General features: G+C 40.0%; 1 protein-coding gene across 1 annotated transcript in view; it reads right to left on the reverse strand.

Moving 5' to 3' along the window:
* RANBP17 (RAN binding protein 17) overlaps positions 1–19134 on the reverse strand; it is a 106344-nt gene that overhangs the window by 31171 nt on the left and 56039 nt on the right. The window contains exons 10-11 of the mRNA XM_036242145.1: positions 10507–10721; positions 8388–8526 (exon numbers count right to left, since the gene is read on the reverse strand). Of these exons, the coding sequence (XP_036098038.1) occupies positions 8388–8526; positions 10507–10721 (354 nt within the window). The remainder of the gene's footprint in view (positions 1–8387; positions 8527–10506; positions 10722–19134) is intronic.

Consider the following 19134-nt stretch of genomic DNA (forward strand, 5'->3'; position numbering starts at 1 on the left):
GGTCTAGACCTGAATCTCCATTTTCTAGATGTGTGACTTCAGGGAGTTTCAGCTTGCACCTCGGCACGATGTGCCTGACTGCACCGACTTTGCAAGGCGGTGTGGGCATCGCTGAGATCAAGGGCCCTAACAGTGCAGCACACAGACTTCCCCTTCTCTCTTACCTGTTCTTCTGCCTGTTTAATCCCTTAAACACCAAGCCTGTCATTCTAGGTAGCTAATCTGTAGTCTTCTCTCTCTAGCATGTTTTGGGTGGGAGAAACTAATGTACAAGGTGTCTAAGTTTCTAAATACTTCCTGAATGTTTCACCCCCATATTACATTCATATTATTTAGTTGATCCAATTCAAGAATGTGGTCAAAATAACAACACATTCTCTTTATTAATACTGCACATTTTAGCTCTGGTGGTTTCCAGCTGGTCCAACTTTTTGCCTGCCCTCACCTTCCCTTGCTCTGCCTTCACTTCTGGGAGTGCACCCCTGTCCCCGCCACAGCTAATCTTCAGACGCTTTCCCAGCTCACTCTTTCTAAAGAAGCCGCACTTAATCGTTCCATGATCCCACGTTAAATCTTGGTTTAGCACGTATCGTGACTCGACATTTTCGTGTGTGTGTGTTTATTGTTTATCTCTCCACTAGAAGATAAGCTTCATATGAGCAGAGACCGTACCCACCTCCTTTCTTGCAGTATTGCAAAGGCCTAGAATAGCACCTGGTCCATAGTTATGGGCACAATGATGCTGAGTGGATGAATGAGTCGATGGCAGCTTTTTATAAGCCCTGTGCTTAGTCTCTGTAAGAGTACAGGGGTGGTGGTAAGGTAGATGGGTGATTAAAAGGATAGACTACATAATTATTTTCTTATTCATCTTTACCTTTCCCCACATATAGCTGACCCAAATTAAAAATGCTGATGAATGATGATTAACTAAAACATTTTAATATCATGTTAAACATATTAGGCAATTCACTACTCTATCACTGATTCAACTTTTTTATACCTCCTCTCTCTTTCTCCACTGAAGCTACAGAAGTGAAACTTACTTGTAACCGAAATGATACCTATGAATGTCTCTTTGCAAATTTATCACTGTTGCAAAGCAGAAAGCCAAGTGGTTACTTTCAACATCCAAATAGTCCTCTTTCTTTTTTTTGTTTTTAATCCTCACCCGAGGACATTTTTCCATTTTTTTGTTCAGGTAGAATGGGGGGGTGGGAGGGAGGGAGAGAGAGAGAGAGAGAGAGACGTCGACGTGAAAGAGACACAGAGTGGTTGCCACCCGCACGACCCATCCAGGGCTGGGGACAAACTGCAACCGAGGTACATGCCCTTAGCGGGAACCGAACACCCGTCTCTCCGGACCGCAGGCTAACGCTCTAACCGCTGAGCCAAACCGGCCAGGGCAATAGTCCTCTTTCTTTAAGACACAGGGCACAATTCACTGGCCAGTTATCTCATGGTTACAATGCCATTTTTCAACAATATAAGAGACTGAAGATAAAATCATGAATACAAGGAAAACCCCCTTTACCAGGCAGCAAGCCATGAAAACTGTAACTTTTATCAGGTACATCTAGTAGGGTGGCAGGTGAAGAAGAATGAGTGTTAGAGTTAGAAGGACTCCTCTCTCAGGTACTTATGACCTTAGGCAAATTGTTTCACCTCTCTGAGCCAGAGTTTACTCTCCATGCAGTGAAAAGAATCTTACCTAATTAATTAACTCCATAAATATGTATTAAGTACTTATTATATGCTAGGCCCTGGGAAACAGTGATCAAGACTGTTTCTCTCCTCCAGAAGCTCACAATCAAGTAGGAAATGAGGACAAACGTGCAGTTAGAGTAGCTAACCCAGTCTGGCAGGCAGAATGGCTCTGAGAATGAAATGGAAACACATGAAAATACCTAGGACAGCGTCAGGCACAGAGTAGGTATCCACTTGAGAACCTTGTTAAAATGAGGATTCCAGGCCTAAGACCACACTTTGAGAACAACACAGCCACCTGCAACTAATTCAAAATCTTCAAGTACTACTATGATGTGAGATAAAAGAATGTCAAGCCAAACTGTAATAATAAAAGACATCAGTTTCTGTCCATGAGGATTAACTGCTATGAGAATTTTCCCTTCTGCCATAAACAACTAGAAAACAGAACAAAATATATGAAACAACATTTTTCAATTATTGCACAACAAGTGATACAGGACCATGCACCAGAGAGGAGGGAAACAAATGAGGTAATACCTACAAAGTGCTCAAGCTTACTGCCCGAAGCAGTTTCCAGGCTACAGGCGAGGAAGGGGGAAACCAAACAAAGTCAAGTCGTTTCCTCGAGTTGAAGCGAAACAGCTGGAGTTTGGGGAGGCTGAGGCAGCTAGAACTCGTGGGGCAGAACAACAGAGAGTGGGAGCTTTTCAAGGAGAGTCCTGGAGATCTGCAAGGAGTCTGCTCCAGTCTTTGAACAATGTAACAGAGATATGTAACACGTGTCATTGGAGTTTCAGAAGGAATGGAGACAGAGGAAGAGAGGCAGATTGTAATTATTTGAAAGCAAACTGGGATGATATTATTTGAAGGATAGATTATAAACCCTAGAGTACCACTAAAATTAAGAAGTATGGCTAACAAACTCATAGGAGATACAAAATGGACTCATAAAAAACTTTTAATTCATCCAAATCAAAAGGAGGCAAGAAAAAGAAACAGAGTCACGATAGGATAAAGAGAAAACAAATAGGAATACTAAAGTTTAACGTCATTTATCATGATTAATCAGTTCCAGACTCCACTGCAATAAATGAATTTCCATGAAGTAGGATTCTTTATTTATATATACAGTCGTCCCTTGCCACTTCGAAGCGCGAAGTGGTGAGGGACAACTGTCTGCTGGTAGCCACATTAAACGTAAATGATCAAAACACTACAGAAATAGTCATATTTGACATACAAATGTGACCCGACTCTATGCTGTGTGTTATGCAAATATGCCTATGTGCTAACCCCCAGAACCTGTGAATGTGTTTGGTTACATGGCAAAGAAGAATTAAGGCTGCAGATGGCTTAAGGTTGCTAATCAGTCGAACAAAAATAAGGAAATAATCCTGGAATATCTGGGTAGGCCCAATGTAATAAATTCCAAAGGTCCTTAAAAGTGAAACAGAGGCAGAAGAGGCCAAAATCAAGGAGAGATGTATTTATGGAAGAATGATCAGAGAGAGAAAATGCTGCTTGAAGATGGAGAACATGGGCCATGAGCCAAGGAATGTAGCTGGTCTCTAGAAGCTGAAAAAGGCAAGAAAATGGATTCACCTTTAGAAGAGACACAGTTGTCAAACCTCAGAAGAGGGAGACAGTGGAGAGGGGGGAGATAAACCAAATAATTTATATGCATGTGTAAGTAACCAATGGACATAGACAACAAAGCTGAGGGTGTGCTGGGGATTGGGAGGAAGGTGTCAATGGAGGAAAAAGGAGAAACATCTGTAACAAAAATAAATTAATAAAATGCGAAAAAGAAAGACAGACAGAGACATAGCTTTGCTGACACCTGATGTTAGCCTGGTGAGACCCATGGTAGATTTATGACCTAAAGAATTGTAAGATAATCAATTTACATTGTTTTAAGCCACCAAGTTGGTAAAAGCTTGTTATAACAGCAATATAAAATACCTGAAGTCTTCAAGAAACCAACTTTAAATATAAAGACACAGATTATAAACAAAATGATAAAAAAAAAGAGGCTAACTAATCAAGAGCTAAGGAGGCCAGTAATGTCAGACAAAGTAGATTCTAGAGGAACGAATATTCCAGGGAGGAAAAAAGGTCATTTCATAACAAAAAGGGGAAAATTCATCAAGGGGACATAACAATCCTAATATTTATAAACCTAATAATGGAGCTTTAAAATGTTTTATATAAAGATCAACAGAACTGAAAGAAAAAATGGACAAACCTATAATTTTGTCAGAGATTGCAGCACATCTCTTTTGGTAACTCATAGAACAAGGAGGAAACAAACAAGAAACCAATGAGATATAGGAAAAACCTGAACATTACCAATCAATTAGAACTGATACTTAAATATAATGTTCTTCCACAACAGTGGAATACACATCCATTTCAAGTGTACATGGAACACTCACTGTATTTTGGACCATAAAAAAGATTCAATAAACATAAAAGTTAAAACAATTATTGAGTATATTCTTTGACCACAATGGAATTAAACGAGAATCAATAACCAAAAGATACAGAGAACATCTCTGAATATTTGGAAATTAAACAGTGTGCTCCTAAGTAACAACCTTTGGTAAAAGAAGAAATCAGCAGGGCAATCAGAAAATATTTTTAACCCAATAGAAAAAAATATAAATATGAAAATTCTGTGAGGCATAGCTACAGCAGTGCTAGATTATTTTTATTTTTTTGTTAACCTTTACCCAAAGTATTTTTCCATTGACTTTTTTAGATAGAGTGGAAGGGAGGGAGGGAGAAAGAGAGAGAGAGAAACACTGATGAGAGAGACACACATTAATTGTTTGTCTCCCACACGCACCCCTACCTGGGCCGTTGATCGAACCTGTAGCCCAGGTACATGCCCTTGACTGGGAATTGAACCTGCAACCCTTTAGTCCTTGGGCTGACACTAACCGCTGAGCAAAACTGGCCAGGGCAGCAGTGTTTAGATTAAAACATTAAATGGGTATATTAGAAAAGAAGAAACATCTAAAATCAGTGACCTAAGCTTCCACCTGAAAAAACTAGAAAGGGAAAAGCAAAGTAAACTGAAAGAAGGAAATAATAAAGATCATACATCAAATCAATGAAATAAAAAATGGAAAAATAGAGAAAAATTAATAAAAACTAAAAGCTGGTTCTTTGCAATAAAACTGATAAACCTAGAGCCAGAATGATCAAGAAAAAAAAAAGAGTGAAGACACAAATTACCAATGTCAGGGATGCAAGAGGAAACATCACTATAGATCCTACAGAAAACAAGTTGTATAAAAGAGGATACTATGAACAATTTTATGTAAATAATGTCTGATGAACTTCAGATAAAAAATGGACAAATTCTTTTTTTTTTTATTTTATTTTATTTTTTTATCCTCACCCGAGGACATTTTTCCATTTTTTGTTCAGATAGAGTGGGAGGGACAGAGAGGAAGAGAGAGAGAGAGAGAAACATCGACGTGAAGGGACACACAGAGTGGCTGCCACCCGCACGACCAACCAGGGCCGGGGACAAACTGCAACCGAGGTACATGCCCTTAGCAGGAACCGAACCCGGGTCTCTCTGTACCGCAGGCCGACACTCCAACCGCTGAGCCAAACCGGCCAGGGCTGGACAAATTCTTTTAAAGTCACAAACTACCAAGTGCTATTCAAGATGTAATAGATGATTTGAATAGTCCTATATCCATTAAAGAAATTTAATTTGTAATTTAGGCCTAAGGGTTTCACTAGAGAATTCTACAAAAAATTTAATGAAGAACTAATAATTCTACACAAAATTTGAAGAAAATCAAAGAGGAAACATTTCCCAACTCATTTTCTGAGGGCACTACACTGACACTAAAATAAGGCAAAGATCTGAGAATAGAAAACTTATAACAGAAGAGCTATAGAAGAACACATCAATACCTTTCATGAACAAAGATGTAAAAATCTGTATCAAATTTTTAGAAAGTTTAATTTAATAATCTATAAAAAGGATAATAATACATTGTAACCAAGTGTGGAATGCAAGGTTGGTTTAACATTCAAATATACATCAGTGATGATTAACATTATGTAATGTATTATCAGACCAAAAAAGAGAAACTATATGATCATCTCAATAGGTGCAGAAAAAGAATTTGATAAAATTCAATGCTCATCCATGATAACACTCTGAAAAAACTATAGAAGGGAATTTCCTCAACAAGATAAAAAGCACCTATGAAAAACCTAAAGCTAACATTATACTAAATGATGAAACAATGAATGCTTTTTCCATAACACTGGAGACAAGGAAAGGATGTTTGCTAGATTGAAAAACAAGGAGGTAAAACTGTCTTTATTTGCAGACACATCTATGTAAAAAAATCTACAAAATGCTATCAGAATAAATACGTGAATTTAGCAAGGTTGCAAGATACAAGGTTAATATCCAAATATCATTTGCAATTCTATATTGTAGCAAAGAACAATGCAAACAAACACCTTGAAATTCAATACCATTTGCAATAGCATAAAAAGCATAAAGTACTTATTATAAATACAACAAAATATGAACAAGACTCATTCATTTAAAACTACAAAAATGCTATTGATAAAAATTAAGGAAGATCTAAATAAATGGACAGATACACCATTTTCAGGGATTGAACAGTCAATATTGCTAACATGTCAATTCTCCCCAAATTGAACTAGAGATTCAATGCAAATCCCAACCATAATTTCCCTGTTGATTCTTTTTTTCTAACAAGAGAAACTGATAAGTTGACTCTAAAATTTATATACAAAGGCAAAGTACTCAGAACAGCCAGGAGGATTTTAAAACAGAACAACAAAATTAAAGAATTATCCCTATCTGATTTTAAGACTTACTATAAAATCAGGGCAGTGTAGAATTGGCACAAAGTAATCCAATAGATAAAGGATATTCTTCAACAAAACTTGCTAGAACAATTGAATATTCATATGTTAAAAAAAATCTTAGCTTTTATCTCATAATACTATGTTCAAAATTTAATTGAGCCCTGGCCGGTTTGGCTCAGCTGTTGGAGCGTCGGCCTGCAGACCAGAGAGTCCTGAGTTTGGTTCCCGCTAGGGGCACGTACCAAAAAAACATTTAATTGAAATGGATCACAGACCTAAACATAAGAGCTAAAACTATAAAATTTTTAGAAAAAACACGGAAAAAAATCTTTATGGCCTTGGATTAAGCAAAATTTTCTTAGGATGGAACCCAAAGGACATGAACCATAAAAGAAAAAAATAATAAATTAGACTTCCTTAAAATTAAAAATGTTTACTCTTCAGAAGATACTAGTAAGAAAATAAAAAGACAAGCCAAGGCTGAAAAAAATAATTGCGAAACATATGTCTGATTATGGATTTGTACCCAGAATACATAACAAACTCTTACAAAATAATCCAATATAAAAATGAGTAAAAGATTTAAACACTTCACCAAGAAGATGCACGAATAGCAAATAAGCATGAAAAAATGCTCAAATCATTATTCATTAGTGAAATGCAAATGAAAACCACAGCTTCCATTTCACACCCACTAGGATGGCTAAGGTGAAAAAGGCTGATAGTAACATGTGTTAGGGAGGAAGCAACCGGAGCCCTTATACATTGCTAGGGGGAGCAAAATGTTAGTTACTTTAGGAAACAGTTTGGCAGTTTTTTATGTTAAAAATATACATAGCATACAACCCAGAAATTTACCATTGGGTAAATATCTCTTAGGTATTTACCCAAGAGAAATAATATTTGTCCACAGAAAGACTTGCTCATCAATATTCATAGTAGCGTTATTCAAAATAACTAAATAATTTAGCCCAAATTTCAAACAGCTGATGAATATATAAAAATTGTGGCAATCCATAAAATGGAATAAGGCTCAGTAACAGAAAGGGATAAACTAAATGATTTACAAAACAACACAGATGAATCTCAGACACTATGCTAAATGAAAGACGCCAGACACAAAGAATTATATAGGATATGACTGCACTTATATGAAGTCCTGGAAAAGGCAACCCGCAGTGAGAGAAAGTAGACAGTGCCTCCTTGGGGCTAGGGCTAGAGGGCAAGGATTGATTAGATGGGGGCGCGAGGGAGTATTCGGTGGTGATAAAAACGTTTTATATCTTAGCTGTGGTGGTTCATGACTGTGTATGTACATTTGTCAGGACTCACTGAACAGTTCACTTAAAGTGAATGAAATTTATTGTGTGTAAATTATACCTTAATAAAGTTGATTAAAAATAATCTGTGTATCAAAATGTAACAAAAGCATTTTCTCACTTGCGAGGAATAGTTATAATCTTTCAGTTTGCATACATAACCTTCCCCCCTTTTTCAGAGGGTCATCTGAATGAACCCATACATTAAGAAACCCGGTTTCTCAGCGGTTAGAGCACTGGAGCTCGGACCGAGGGGTTTCGAGTTTGATCCCTGTCAAGGGCATGTAGCCTGGCCCCAGATGGGGTTGTGAGGAGGCAACCAATCGGTGTTTCTCTCTCACATTGATGTTTCTCTCTCTCTCTCCATCCCTTCCACTCTCTCTACAAATAATCAATGGAAAAATATCTTTGAGTGAGGATTAAAAAAAAGAGAGAGACCACATAAAGTGTTTCCTCTGGAACAATGTTCTCCATGCTACTTACCAAGAGTTGTGAGTCCCTCTGAGATAGATGTGAGAACATACAGGAGGACAGGAGGCTCTAAGTTGGTGATGAAGCTCATGTGGTCCTGGGTGAGACATTCCAGGAGTGGATAATAAGACTGGCTCAGTTTCCGATATTGCTACAACACAGAGATACTGAATGTCAAGCCACAGAGAAGCAAAAGACATGTTACAGTCCAGTGGAAACTGGCATCTATACTATTGGAAATGGCAAATGTACTTAAACAAAATAAATATAAAATACATATATGAAACAAATGACATAATGATTCTCAATTCAGCATATTAAGGGTTCTAATAGGAATCTCTTCATGTCCAGAAATCCTAATTTGAAGCTACAGCATAGTATGTAATGTCAGTTTTACCTTATATGCTAACACTTAAATACAAATAAAATCTCTACAGTATGGGATTTAGAAGACTGTAAATTGTTTTCCTGGACTGGAATACTGTTAACACCGAATACTGCCTAATAGTGGCTCGGTAACCGGTTTTCTTTTTAACACAAAGAAATTTACTATTATCATAGGGTCTGGCATTATTGTCTGCTCTGCTTACACAATGTCAACCCACCTAACTAAATCATAATTTGGTAAATGCTTAATATATACCATCCACTACAGGCAAAAGATAAGTACATGAGAAAGCTATCTGGAAGAGCTGAAATAAAACTCAAACCAGTATCGAAAGCAGCACACTTGGAAGAGAAATCAACCAGAGCAGTATTTCTTAAAGTGAGATTATGACCATGTCATATGGGGTGCTTGTTACAAATGCAGTTTTCTGATCCCCACTCCAGACACTAAATGAAAAGCTCAGGAAAGAGGTCCAAAAATGGACATTTAAAATGTACGCTAAGGGAGTGCTAGGAACCTTCAATTTTGAGAATGACTGAGTTAGAAGTGTGCTTGTCTATTAGAAAAAAGATCAGAGACATTCCTACAACTACATCATTTTCTGGGTGGAGCCCAACTGTAGTGAAGAGTGCCCTCAACGAGGCGGCTCTGCCACAAGGCTGATCTGACTCATGTGTCTACTTGTGACCTCTGCCCCCGGGCGCCCTTCGTCGGCGCTCACTCCGGGACAGGGAGGCGCCAGGGCTTCAGCTGAGGTCTGGTTCTGTTCAGACCAGGCTAGAAGGGAGAAGAGGGTACCGCCAGCCCATCAGAATGTCAAGGAGCACTGCTCACACAGGCTGCCTGAGGAAGGCCCCCCAGCTCTTACTTGTAACCTTGGGTTGGGAGCAGGTGGCAAAGCCTGGATAAGCCTGAGTATGAACTTCGCTGCATTCCTGAAGTAATCTCTATAACCACAGTGGGCGTGTATTAGCTTCTCTGTAACCAGGCAGAAATGTAAAAAAAAAAAATTCTGATAATGACACAGCTCAGTGGAGGAGCCTGGAAATTTGAATTTCCAACAAGCACCCTCGGTGATCCTGATGGGCCTCAAAGTTTGAAAACCACTGACATAAATCTCAGAAACTAGATGGCAGAGTAGAAAAGGGACCTAGAGATCACTTTGTTTAATTCACTCATTTTATAAAGGTGAGGAAATTGAAGCCCGGAGAAATGGAGAAGGTGATTGATTCATGGTAAATGACCGGTGAGTGGCAGAGTTGAGACTATGCACGAGGCCGCTCAGCTTCCAGATCAGCACTCTGTCCACCACGCCGGAATTTGAGTGAACATGAAGGCCAGACAGCAGGGGAAGCAGACAGAGGAGAATCGGAGGAGAAGATCCTGCAGCCAACCCTACGTTTTCTGCTGTAGGAAACAGAGACCTTTGTTGAATTATAAGTAGAGTTGTAAGCAATTAGTTGAAATTGCTAATTACATTTTCTCTAGGTGCAGAACCTGGAGCACTCCGGATGACTAATTTGTCAGAAGGTGGGAGCTGCAGTTTTAAAATCTGCACATTTAATTATATAAACAGAGCCACCATAGTTGTTCAAAGTCTGTAAGTTAAATCAAGATGCCGTCCTAAAACAGAAACTGTCCTGGTGCCGTTCTAAGTCCCTGGGCTTCATTATTACAATTCCAAGCCTGTGGGGTGTTACTTCACAGTTCATACAAAGACTCCCATGACACATGACTGCTTACCAGCAAGTCACTGTGGGACACCGACAGCAGCATTTTGACAAAGGCCTGGAGTACATTGTCAAAATGGTTGTCCCCATACAACTTGAAGACGCCAAAGCTGACATAATTTCCACACAAGGCAGATTTGAGAGCTGAATAGCAGATGGAGATGCCCTTGAGTTTCATTGGATAAATCTGATCTTTTGAGAGGCTCCCAAGGGACAGGATCTGGTTACCTGTATTAGGGTAAAAGCAGAAAGAGAAAGTGATATAAGGAGATACAATTCAAAGCAGTTATGAGGCACACTATTTAACATTTTTACTTTACCACTTATGTTTTTGTTCTAAGAATTATACCATTCATGTATGAAAATATAAATATACAAGGCAGTTTACCTGGGAAGTACAAATGGCCCAAGGAAAATCAATCAAGGGTATTCAAAAATCTTTTATATTTTTATCTGGATGTATATATAAATATATAAAAATTCACTGAGATGTACTCAAGATCAGTTCGCTTTACATACTGTAATGTATGTTAGCCACTCTTCAAAAGATTATTACAAAGTAGGAGTAAATAAGTAACTAAGTCAAGAGACAAAGATAACCTAGACCGAGGTACAAATTACTCTAAATTCTGGGGTGACTTTTCAACCTTTTTATATAAACTTGATCTTGAGCTATTTCCCTTTTAGGATCCTCGCAGGTTTGGTATATGAATTAAATGAAAGAAGACACATAAGAAGTTCATGACACAGCACACAATAAATGTTACTTCCTTTTTCTCCTTAGATCCTTTTTCAGAAGATCTCAAGAGATGCCGGCTTTAAAAACCGTACTTACATTCTATGTTGACCATCAAAAAACAAAGAAATGTTTATATAATCACCTTAAAATTTTTACAGCCAACAATTTGTTTCTGAAATGTGTGCTAGTAAAGTATATCACTAGGCAAAACCCAAGAATGCCTTTTCAAAAAATATAAAGTTGTACATGTTTCTTAGCTCTGCTTTTTCCCGTTCAAGCAAGCACTGCTTCTAAAATTGAAACTAAATTCAATTTACAAAATTTAGAGGTACATTGCTGTGGTTTTGTACTGTGTCAACTTGGCTAAATAAGAATTCAGTTTCCCAGAATCCATTTCCCTGTATGCTTGTGGGCTAGACGTGGGCAAACCAGAAATTCGTATGAGATTTGGAAGGTGGAAATGAAGGAGCCACCATAACGTTCTTGAGGCCGTTGTGAATGGAGACATAGAGGAGACGTAGAAATGCCCCTGGTGTCAGTCTGTCCTTGCTTTTTCCTGCTGTGTCTAGAACAACCAGCCATACTGACTGAGGACCCCAAGCTCACAGCCAAGTTCTTGGCAGCGAAGTTCGGGAGGGCAGCTATGCAGAGGCGACAGTCTCTCCCTGACGTCCAGACCGCACCCCAGACACTCTCGCCCACGTCCTTTCCTGCCCCACTCCAGCAGCCGGGTGTGCTAGCCTCTAGATTTTCCTGTCCATCCATGCCATGGTTTCAGCAGGGCTGATCAGTGATTTTCCTCCTGAACTTCCAACTCCCCTCACTGGACCTGTTTCCCCATCTTTGCCCAAGATTGTACAAGGTCTAATTCCTAACACAAATTCCCTATTCTAGAAGTGTCATAGTGCTTGTTTCCCGTTTGAATCCTGACTGATATATTTATTATGGGACCAATACTTCCAGCAGAGCATAAAACCACCCTTGGTCTGCCTCACTGGAACATTTCCACAGACAGGTGTTCTGTGCATCCGCAGAAGCCCATGTAGCTCGGCTTCTAATTCCCACATCCAAATGACAAAACCATTGTCTGGAAGGCTGATGCACACCTTGGAATTCACTCCATATCAAAGTCTCTGCCTTCTTCCATGATCTCATCCTAACTCACCTTACTGATATACCGTGAGCTCCACACAGAGTCAATGCAATGTGATAGCATTCATTTAACAGTAACTATGTGTGAGGTGTTGGGATAAATGAATTAAATCAAATCTCTGCTCTGAAGGAGTTCAGTCTGGTGGAGGAAACAGATCAGTAAATAAATAGTTGCATTCAAGGTGACAAACACTATCAGAGAGACGTGTCAGATGTTATGAAAACAGGAGAGACCGACTCTGCTTGGGCAGGGGCAGCGGGAAAAGACATCGCAGAACAGGTTACTCCTCAAGGATCAATTGCAGTTTCCCTGGTGAACTCGGAGGGAGAGGAGAGTATTCCAGGCAGATTAAACGCACAGGTATGGAGGTCTAAGAAGCAGGGCCTCGCAGGACAGGGCAGCTGTCAACCGCTGCTCTTCTACTTTTGCCTCAAATTCAATATAAACCAAGGTAGGCCTTTCCCCTCCCCCTTTCCCAGGAAAGAAAAGCACTGCGATGGAAAGAGCTAGAGTGACTGAGGGATGGTGGTGGTGGTTTACACATTTTGAGTTTGTTGGGGAGGCCAGGAGCACAGGGAGAAAACTGGGTCATCTTCTGGGGACTTTTTAATGCTGATGTCCTTCTGGGGGAAGTAAAGGTCCTATATTCTTCAGCAAAAGATGGGACAGGCAGACCAAGAACTCTGATGGGGAAAAAATGTATTGTAAAGGACTGGATAAACTAGCAGCAAGAAGGATTAATTATTCAAAACCACAACTTTTACCTTTATGTTAAAGTTGCAATCTAGCATGCATGTCCTTTGGACTGTTTCAGACACATCGGTGTTAATTCAAACAGTGAATAGTATACCATCATGACTGTGCAAAAGGAGGATGAGTAATACTTTTGAAATAGGAAACGCTTGTCTCATTGTGCTCAAGTACCTTGAGGGCATTCTACGGTGGCTACAAAGGACTATGGATATAAATGAACAAACAAGACAAACAAACAAGACAAACATACTGTTGTCAGAGATGCAGGCAACAGTATGGTGGTTACCAGAGGGAAAGGGGGGAGTAGCAAAGAATAAAGGGGGTCAAATATATGGGACTCTGGGTAGTAAATACACAATGCAATATACAGATGATGTATTATAAAACTGTACACTTGAAATCTATACAGTTTTATTAACCAATGTTGCCCCAATACATTTAATGTAAAAAAAAGATTATGGAAGAGAAGGCTTGGCTATGTTGTCATTTACTGTCTCCAATTCAGCTTTCTTCAGCAATACTCACTGAAATTGGAGGCCCTGCCCTTAAAAAGCTTAAAATCTAGCAGTCAGACTCACATTACTGTAAACAGAAGTGACAGGGCTGAGATTTGGTTCTGATGTTCCTCTACAGGTGTGACAACCCTGCTGTCTGCCCTGCTCCACCCCACGCCTGGAAAATCCGACCTCCTTCCTTCCCAGCTCTTCCCTCCTCCGAGGGAGGTCTGTGTACAGACAGGCAGCTGGGAGACGACGGCACTGCCATTGCCAGACTGGCAGCACTGCAGCCAGTAACAGTTGCCACTCTGGTACTACTGTAGCAGCACAAAAGGAACAGATACTTTCCTGAATGAAATAATAGGAACTTTCAAAGTTTAGAATCAAAAGGTAAATCCACAACCTCTTCCCACGGACTACATCTACCATAACTGGGGGCAGGAGGCTGAGGTGCTGGTACATCGTTAGTGTTAGACCTGGGGACCATGGCTGCTGACGGTGTGTGCTGGGACTTGGGAAAAGGACACTGTAACTGAGTGGCTAACCTGGCCAAAGTCCATAGTGGGGGATGGAGGCGCAATGCCAGGAGGGCCATTCTTACTCCTGCGCATGCCTCCCAGTAGAAGAGACCCACTAAGTAATAAGGGAGACGAGCTGCGAGAGCAGCAGAGGATGCCTGGTACAGACAATTTGGCTTATTAAAATATTTTCCTGCTCTGGCCAGCTTGGCTCAACTCTTAGAACATCTGCCCATGGACCAAAGAGTCAAGAGTTCGATTCTGGCCAAGGGCATGTACCTCGGCTGCGTTCGCCTCGGGGTCGTGCGGGAGACAACCAGTCTATGTGCCTCTCTTACATGGATGTTTCTTTCTCTCTTCCCCTCCCCTCCTCCCTCCCACTCTATCTAAAGATAAATGGAAAAAAATATCCTTGGCTGAGGATTAAAAAAAAATATTTTTCTCATTATTAGTGTATATTAACTGCTTGGGTCCCTCTTTTGTAACCTATTCTCTGTCCTTCTGGGGAAGCCATTTTTATTTTATTTATTTATTTATTTTTGTTAGCTTCCAGCACTCAGACAACTCTCAAGATCTACATTCAGAGAGGGATGTATACAGACAGATGCAAAATCTCCTCTTCGGTTTACCTAAGATCTACTTTCAGGTTGATTTTCCCTCTGACATGCTCTCCCCCTGAGTGACTGCCTCCATGGGGTCTCCCCTTTCTCCCCACACTTGCGGAGGAGCAGCTTCCCCCAGTGACTGCCTCCATGGGGTCTCCCCTTTCTCCCCACACTTGCGGAGGAGCAGCTTCCTCCGGCCTCTGCTGGAGGTCTGCAGAGCAAGAGAACAATCTAACTGACGAAAAACGCAGTTCACAAACACGTAGTGCTGAGCCAGTGGGCCCTGAGTCATTCTGACCGAGGCTTTGAATCCTACATCTTCTCTCACTACCTGGCTGTCTGAGCAGTTACTATCCTCTATAAGTTAGTCTCTTCATCTATAGTGAGAACAGTTACGGCACCTATAACTCACAAGTTCTAACGAGGAGCAAGAGAGGCAGCATATGCAAAGTGCTCACCCCAGTAACGGCCCAGTGCTCAGAAAAAGTCACCTCTAACAATACACGGCATGGGGACCATTTCTCTCTCCAGTCTAATAGCGCGTTAGGTTAACACAGGGGGGCTTATGGCCTAGGAGCGAGGAGGCAGTGAGGCTGGTGTGTGTGGAGCGCAATGATGTCACTTCCTTCTAATGCATAATTCACAGTCAAGTCAATACTTTATCTTCGACTGCTTTCCCTCTGTTCCTTCAATGGAGAAATGGCTCCAGGGGGTCACAATGTGGTCCTCTGCCACACATTCTACCAGTTCTCTGTGCCCTTGAAAGAATACTTAGGGACAAAAAGGGACAAGGGATGAGATACTATAGCAGTATGCTGTACCAGGAAGAACTAACAGTATGAACATGTTATTTCCTGGCTTGTAAGAAATCCATTACATTGATTTACCTTTTCTTTTTCATTGTTTATCTCTAAAATTTTAAAGTGAATTGGATGTCTAACTGACAGCTCTATAGGCTGAATGTCTTCATTCATCATCAGAATAGTTACAAGGAGGGAACCGCAAGCCTGCTGACGTTCCTTACTTAGGGCACTCAGCCTACTCTGTCTCTGCAAACCAGCCAAGACCTCTGTTCCTAAACAGTTGGGGATAGATTTGAAGCTGTGAAGACTGGAGAGGAATATAGTTCCCTTTCAGATTGACAAAGAAAACTGTAGGAAATGAAATTAGTATCACCAGTCTAGAAGGCAATTTAGTAACATGTATTAAAAAGATAAGGATGTGTAAATCCACTTTTGGGGATATATTCTAATTCTAAACGTTCAATAGCATAACCACCTATGTACTTGCATCTGCACTCACACACACTGTCTTCTGTGCGGCCAACCTTTCACTATGTTCACCTAGCTCCCAGCTCCTCCTGTGGGCTTAAGGTCAAAGCACCAACAATTGCCCCCTCTCCCTCCTATGCCATCATTTCTTTTTTTTTGCTATTAGATCATCTTATTGGAATACAAATCATGCTATTATCTCTTCAATTAAAAAATACACAAAACCTTCTCTTGGCCCTACTTCATTGCTAGATATTATTCCTCCTTGTAACATAACTCCTCCAAAAAATGTCTGTGTTCACTATCATCATTTCTTCTCTGATTCTCTTCTACTCTCACCCCACTGAAAGTGCTCTTTTTCAAGCTTCCCACTGATCTCCTTGTTCCTAAATGTAATGGTCCCTGATAGCCCTCATCTTACTTGATCTAGTGGCACTTTTGACAGAGTTGACTACCTCTTCTTCCTTGTCTCACAAGACACACACGCTTCTGATTTTCTCTGACTTCAGTGTTCGCTCCTTCTCATTTTTCTTTGCTGGTTTCTTCTCTTCTCCCTTCTTCCTAACACTGGAGTACCCCAGGGATTAAACCTACGTCTTCCACATTTACATGATCTTATCTGGTGGTCTTATCTAGTTTCCCAGCTTTAAATACTATCTAAGAGTCAATGACTCTCATATTTGTTTCTTGAGGCCAGACCTCTCTTCCAAACCTCAGATCATATATCCAACTCTATATTCATCCTCTCCACTTGGATGTCTAATCAATATCTTAAGCTCAACACGACCAAATTGGAACTTTTGATCCTCTCACACCATCTCAGCCGTCCCCATCTCAGTTAATGGTAACTTCATCCTTCCAGTTGTTTATGCCAAAATTCCCTGACTACATTATTTCTCTCATACCATATCTCCAATCCACCAAAAATTTTGATTTGCTTTACCTTCAAAATATATCCAGAATCCAACCACTTCTCACCAATCCCTCTGCAATCACTTTGGTTAAAGTCAATATCAAATCATGTCACTCCTATGCTCAAAACATTCTAAAGTCCCTCTATTTCACCTGGAGTTAGCATCAAAGTCCTGACAATGGTCTACAGGCCGTGACATTGACACTGTTCCTAATATTTCTCTCCTTTGGTCCACTCTGCTCTAGCCACTGCTCTCCTTGCTGTACTTCAGATATGCCAGATACATCCCTGCCTCAGGACCCAAAACTTGGTGTTCCCTCAGCTTGGAGTCCTCTACCCCAAGATATCCCTCCAAAAAATGTCTGTGTTCACTATCATCATAGTGAGTACATGAGACTCCCTCATGTACTGCGAGTCTTTGATCAAGCGTCATCTTCTCGGGGAGGCCTACTTGAATCACTTAATACAGCAACATGTTTCCCAGTCCCTGGTACTTTCAATGCCCCTTATCCCGACTTGCTTTTTTCTTCTTTTTTATAGCACTTATTACTTTCTAACATACTAAATAATTTCTTTTTCAGTTTTGCTCAGTGATATATCCAAAGAATCTGGAACAGTGCCTGCTGCTCTCAATATACATTTGTTGAATGAATGGAGCTCAAAAGCTGAATGTATAAAGTTACTTACTGAAACATGGTATATCATAGTGAAAAATTACAGGTTTATCTAATATTACATTTATTAAAAAGTGAATAATTAAATATAGTATGACAATAAAATGGAGTACTTTGCAGCTATTCAAAAAGATATGTAGATAAACTACACTACAAGGCCCTAGTAATCAAAACAGCATGGTACTGGCATAAAAACAGATATAAATCAATGGAACAGAATAGAGAGCCAAGAAATAAACCCACATCTTTATGGTCAACCTCTATTTGACAAAGGAGGCAAAAACATACAATGGGGTAAAGATAGTCTATCGATAAATGATGCTGAGAAAATTAGACACATACGTTAAAATAAAAGGAAACTAGATCGCCTTCTTACACCATACACAAGAATAAACTCAAAATGGATTAAAGACTTGAATATTAGACTTGAAATCATAAAAATCCTGGAAGAAAATATAGACAGTAAAGTCTTGGACATTTCTCGCAGCAATATTTTTTCTGATACTGCTCCTCAGGCAAGGGACTACATCAAACTAAAAAGATTTTGTACAGCAAAGAAAACTATCAACAAAATGAAATGACAATCCACCAATGGGAGAACATATTCGTCAATGATACATCTGATATGGAGTCATCCAAAATTTATAAAGAACTTATAAAACTCAACACCAATAAACAAATAATCTAATTAAATGGGCAAAAAACCTGAACAGACACTTCTCCAAAGAGGACCTACAGATGGCCAACAGACATATGGAAAGATGCTCAGTGTCACTAATCATCAAGAAATGCAAATTAAAACCACAATGAGATATTACCTCACACCTGTCAGAATGGCTATCATTAATAAATCATAAAGAACAAGTGTTGGTGAGGATGTGGAAAAAAGGGGACTCTCATGCACTGTCGGTGGGAAAGCAGATTGGTGCAGCCACTGTGGAAAGTAGTATGGAGTTACTTCAAGAAATTAAAAATGGAACTGCCTTTTGATGCAGCGATTCCACTTCTGGGAATATATCCGAAGAAACCTGAAACACTAATTTGAAAGAATATATGCACCCTCATATTCATTGCAGCATCATTTACAAGACCCAATATTTGGAAGCAGCCCAAGCATCCATCAGTAGATGGGTGGATAAAAAGGCTGTGGTACATTTACACAGTGGAATACTACTTGGCCATAAAAAAGAAGGAAATCTTACCCTTGTGACAGCTTGGATGGGCCTGGAGAGCATTATGCTAAGTGAAATAAGCCAGTCAGAGAAAGACAATATCACATGATTTAACTCACATGTAGAATCTAATGAACAAAATAAACTAACAAATAAAATAGAGACAAACCCATAGAGAGGGAACAGACGGATAGGTGTCAGAGGAGAGGTGGGTTGCCAGGCTGGGTGAAAAAGGTGAAGGGATTAAGCAAAACAAAAACCCCCAAACCGTCAGAGACACAGACAACGGTATGGCGATTAGCAGAGGGAAAGGAAGGTGGGGGAAGGTAGAAGAGGGTATAGGGTA

Source organism: Molossus molossus, unplaced genomic scaffold, assembly GCF_014108415.1.
Source record: "Molossus molossus isolate mMolMol1 unplaced genomic scaffold, mMolMol1.p scaffold_m16_p_4, whole genome shotgun sequence".
Lineage (NCBI taxonomy): Eukaryota > Metazoa > Chordata > Mammalia > Chiroptera > Molossidae > Molossus > Molossus molossus.